The sequence below is a fragment of the Sceloporus undulatus genome, chromosome 6 (assembly GCF_019175285.1).
Source record: "Sceloporus undulatus isolate JIND9_A2432 ecotype Alabama chromosome 6, SceUnd_v1.1, whole genome shotgun sequence".
Taxonomy (NCBI): Eukaryota; Metazoa; Chordata; class Lepidosauria; order Squamata; family Phrynosomatidae; genus Sceloporus; species Sceloporus undulatus.
Window position 1 is genome coordinate 123,638,515 of NC_056527.1, and position 5,165 is coordinate 123,643,679.

The 5,165-nt window shown below is 43.5% G+C and overlaps 1 protein-coding gene across 2 annotated transcripts in view; it reads left to right on the forward strand.

The window, feature by feature from the left end:
* The window catches only part of BMP1 (bone morphogenetic protein 1), a 94,054-nt gene that overhangs the window by 42,322 nt on the left and 46,567 nt on the right, over positions 1–5,165 (forward strand). For both annotated transcript variants that reach the window (XM_042473328.1, XM_042473327.1), the window contains exons 3-4: positions 3,387–3,548; positions 4,981–5,006. In XM_042473328.1, the coding sequence (XP_042329262.1) occupies positions 3,387–3,548; positions 4,981–5,006 (188 nt within the window). The remainder of the gene's footprint in view (positions 1–3,386; positions 3,549–4,980; positions 5,007–5,165) is intronic.

A 5,165-nucleotide genomic window follows, 5' to 3' on the forward strand; every position in this document is an offset into this window, starting at 1 on the left:
ACATAGGTAATCAGATCCATAGTTTGGTTCATCACTTTAGTCATGGTAAGTGTCCAGCCATCTTCTGACCAGTGTGACTAGTTCTCAGTGTGACTGAGATGAGCATCCATTTCTAAACCAACCTTCTCCGTTTCTTTTGTATGGTCAATGCACTGTACAAAATCCCTTCCCTTTCATGTTTGTGGAAAAACTTCAAAAACAAAAAAGTCAGACTTCTTTGTGATCACTACTGTCCGCGAAGACAAATAGTGTGTTCTGGGGGACATGTTCTATTGATCAAACCCCTGTCAAAAGCCAGGCCTTCAGAGACCTCTGTTAGCTCAGCTGCTGTTTTTGAGGGAAGAGCTTAGAAAAAGAGTCCAACTAGCTTGGCAAGGCTCCATTGACAATATTGACAAGATCCAGGTTCATCTAGGGGAGGGCAAAAGTAGCTGGTTTTACATGTGTCCGTCCTCAGCTGTCTTCAAAAGAGCGTCAGGACTTCCTTAGTAGCAAAGGCGGTGGGTTAAAAGATTGATCACTGAGAAACCCCCCCCCTCCTGCAACTCCACAAAACGATGCTCCCGGCAGTGTGGCATTTGTTCAACTCTTGGATATTCCCCCTAAGAGAAGAAAGGATAAAAGGCCAGAGAATCTCATAAACTCGGCTCAAGTACTTCTACCAAAGTAGAAGATAAAAATAAGTGATTCAGGTACAGTTGGCCCTCCCTGTCCACGGATTCTTTATCCATGGATTCAACCAACCATGGATTGAAATATATTTTAAAACACATATAAATTCCAAAAAGCAAGCCATGGTTTTGCCATTTTGTATAAGGGATAGCATTTTACATTGCCATTGTATTTAATGAGACTTGAGCATCCATGGATTTTGGTATCCACAGGAACAGTCCTAGAACCAAACCCCAGCAGATACCTAGAGCCTACTGTATAAGAGTTGTTTGGTTTCAGAATTTGGTTGTGTTTCTGGAGGAAATGAATAGTGGTACTAATCAAATCTGACACACCTGGATTTTGTTGTTGGATTATATGCTGGATTTGTGGACATTTTGTTGGCCAAAATAGGACCAAGATTCTTCCTTATATATCATGCCTTTCCCAACAATGAAAAGCTGAAACATCCTGAGATGGGTTGCTCCTTCTTCTTACCCCAATAAACCTTTGAAGGACACCTCTAGTGAGCGCAACTCTTGGCAAGATCAGTCTTCATTCCTGCCTTATGTTCCTGTAGGTCATTTTCTCGCTTGTCTTTGTTTCATAAGTTCTCTCTAACAACAGCAACAACAGTAACAGCAACAACAAGTCTTCCATACCTTCCAACATTTCACCAAGACACATGTGGCCAAGCAACATCAGGCTGTGGTCAAGACTGCAAACGTTATTAATGAGAAAAAACACACACGTGAGAAGTGTCTTTGACAGTTTGTTTTTGCCTGAGGCTCCTCTGCTCTCTCCTGAGTTCAGTGCAAACTTCTTTTGCACCTTGAACACCATTTGCAGCAATGGAAGTCAGCTGAAGGTAAAGAGAAGAAGTGGGAGGAGGAGAAAGAAACTGTCACAGACTGCCAAAATAAAGCTGCTTTGGGTCTCTTTGGAGATATGCTGTTTAAATGATGCATGCATCCTAAGAATCCAGAAGCTGCACCAAAGCTGCACTCCAGTGCTTAGGAATGGAGTAGTGGCTTTGGCGCAACCTCCGGACTCTTAGGACCCAGGCGTCATTTAAATAGCATACCTCCAAAGAGACCCGAAGCAGCTTTATTTTGGCAGTCTGTAACAGGCCTAGTGCATTTTAAAAGCAACTGGGGTGACGGAGCATTAATCAGGATTGTCCCTGACAAACTGGGACAGTTGGAGGGTATGCTATTCTTTTTTTGGATAGGAGCCCCAATGGGAATTTTCTCTCATACATGGAGGCTTTTTATCCATCTATTCTTCATGAGCTGCATAGGTTTCTGAACTCAGGCATGCCCATGGCCTTGCTTTCCTAGCCAGATAAAAAGGCAGTGGAGGAATCTGTGCAGGACTAGCAGATACATACTGTATTGAAACTTCAGCATCACCTAAGCACAATTTGCACCAAAGAGGCTGAACAGAAAACATCCAATTAATTGTGGGAGATTTATATTCAGGCTTTGGATCTTCCTACACACACATGACCCTAACAGGTTTCTCTTTATCAGTCAGTCAGGCGTCAGTATTGGCTTTTGGACCTTGTGGTTTCTTCCCTTCGTCCCTGGCCCTGGAGGGTAGGATCTCCTGCCAGGTAATTCTGTAGGCTTTGGCGGCAGCTTGGCTGATAGAGAGCATTTGAGACAATTTGGAGACAAGGATCTTGGCATACAGAGTTACGCTCCTTCTGATCTTGCTTTTACAACACCAGCCAAAAACTCTGGAGGAAAAGCTGCTTTTCACAGCCAAAGGTGATCTGCTTGTGAAAAAAACAGCCATGCCCTACGCTGCCCTAATACTGTCCACCAGAATAAAAATAAGAAACAAACCATTTTCCCCCTTGATACAGCAGCAGCCAAAATGCTGTAGTTAGACTGGAAGAACAGCGGCCAGCTTACCCCATGGCCTTGCTGGTTTTTCGTAGCTTCATATCTGCCTCTCTGCTCCTTGAAGGCCAAAATAAATATCCAACCCTTCGAAGCCCTGAGTCCACACAAATCAAAAGTGTAGGTTGGGATTTGGAAGACGCCTCGAGGAATAAGCATTTTTTGGAAGGTCAGGCCAGTTGGTTTGTGCAAGAAGTGGAATCAGAGAGGATGTTCAATTCAGTTTTTGCAGAAAGTTATGACAGTAAATTCTTCTGTGTGTTACAATCTACTGAAACAATCGTTCTGAACCATATCTCTCCCAAGTGGTTTGGACTTCAGCTGCCAGGCTGAAATCTTGGTTACACATGCATGGTGCCCTTTTTGCAGGGATATGTAGTGCCAATGGGAGTGGGAGAAGAGAGATGAAGCCATTGCCATCAGGAGAGAAAGCTACCCTCCTGGGTAAGCTTGGGAGCTGGCAGGGATGCAGTGGTTTTCTCTGCCTTCCCTGCATCACAGATCCATAGGGCTGCATGGGACTGCAAGGGCCGTCTTGCTTTCAGTTGTGGGAGGGAAGAAGCAAAATGCTGGTTGGAATTGTTTTGACAGCAGTTAAAACTATAAAACAGCAAAAAATTGGAAGTCGGCACAAGATCTGTTGCAAAGAACCTGGTTGTTGTTGTTGTTGTTGTGTGACTTCAAGTCATTTCTGACTTATGGTAACCCTATCATGCTAATAATTCTGACATGAAAACGAACCAAGGGTTCAAAAGGTTTTCTCCATCAGCTAAATGGGGAACATCTGTGTTAAGTCACAAACCATTGTGCTTGATGTCTCCATAACAGGGAACGGGTCCAACAGTACCAGCATCAGATCTGGAAGACAGCAGAGGAGGCGATGGAAGCAGGACCGGGGACGGCCTCGGAGTCGCAGGGCCGCCACGTCTCGTGCGGAGCGGGTCTGGCCAGATGGCGTCATTCCTTATGTGATCAGTGGGAATTTCAGTGGTGAGATGGCAATTTAAAAGCGGCTTGGCAAGTCCAGACCCCTTGAAACTGTGATTGTCTCCTAAAATTGGACTACATAATCATACAATGTGACCAATATGAGTCAGCAGACTGTAGCATAGACACAAGGGTCTCCTTCACACTGCACAACTATAGTGCTATTGTCCCACTTTAACGGCCACAGTTGCATACTATGGGATCCTGGGGTTTGTAGTTCAGTGAGGTGTTGGAGAGCTCTGGCTTTTTAAGTACACTTTCCTGAACTCAAATCCCAGGAATCCAAATGATGGAACCGTGGCAGTTAAAATGAAATAGTACAGATTGAGCCTTCCTTACCCAGAATTCCAAAATCTGAAATATTGCCCAAAACAGTTCTTTTAAATGGGTGGCTAAGATCGTGACACCTTTGCTTTCTGATGGTTCAGTGCACACACACTTTGTTTCATGCACAAATGATTTTAAAATGTTGCATAAAATTACCTCCCGGCTATGTGCATAAGGTGTTTATGAAACATAAATGAATTTCATGTTTAGACTCAGGTCCAAGATATCTCATTATGTATATGCAAATATTCCAAATATTGCACGTACGTATATGCAAACACAGGTCTTCCAAAATCCAAAACACCTCTGGTCCCAAGGATTTCGGATAAGGAAGACTCAGCCTGTAGTACTATAACTGTTTAGCGTGAATGGTAACTGAGGCCCCACATAGACAGGCCAAAATAAAGCTGCTTCAGGTCACTTTGGAGGTATGCTGTTTAAATGATGCATGTGTCCTAAGAGGCCGGAAGCCATGCCAAAGCCATGCCACAGTCCTAAGGACTGGAGCACAGCTTTGGCGCAGCTTCCGGACTCTTAGGACACATGCATCATTTAAACAGCATACCTCCAAAGTGACCCGAAGCAGCTTTATTTTGGCCTGTCTATATAGGGCCTAAATTTCCGCCTTCTGGAAGTCCTGAATTCATTTCCCACTACTCAAAATCTACATTATTTTTGAAGCCCCTGATAACTGTTATACAGTAGGCCCTTGGGTTTGGTTCCAGGATGCCCTGTGTATACCAAAATCCATAGATTTTGGTGGATTTTTGAACTGGATTTGCTATATGTCCAACCCGGCTACTCCTGAATGTTTTATGAAAATCCATGGATGTTCAAGTCCCATTAAATGCAATGGCTAGTAAAATGGTGTTCCTTCTATAGGATAGCAAAATTAAGGTTTGCCTCTTTTTTTGGAATTTATATATGTTTAGGAATATTTTCAAGCAGTGGATACTTGAATCTGTGGATACAGTGGGCCAAATGTATATGTTATCTGCCATCATTGACAATTGCTCAACTGCTTACACATTTCAGAATCTTGGCTACAGGTTTAGGTTTTGTTTAGCCTCTTTCTTGCCAGCTTTTGTCCTCTTCCTGTTTCCTTCAGGTAGCCAGCGAGCAATCTTTCGACAATGATGGCAGATAACGTTATCTGCCATCATTGACAATTGCTCAACTGCTTACACATTTCAGAATCTTGGCTACAGGTTTAGGTTTTGTTTAGCCTCTTTCTTGCCAGCTTTTGTCCTCTTCCTGTTTCCTTCAGGTAGCCAGCGAGCAATCTTTCGACAA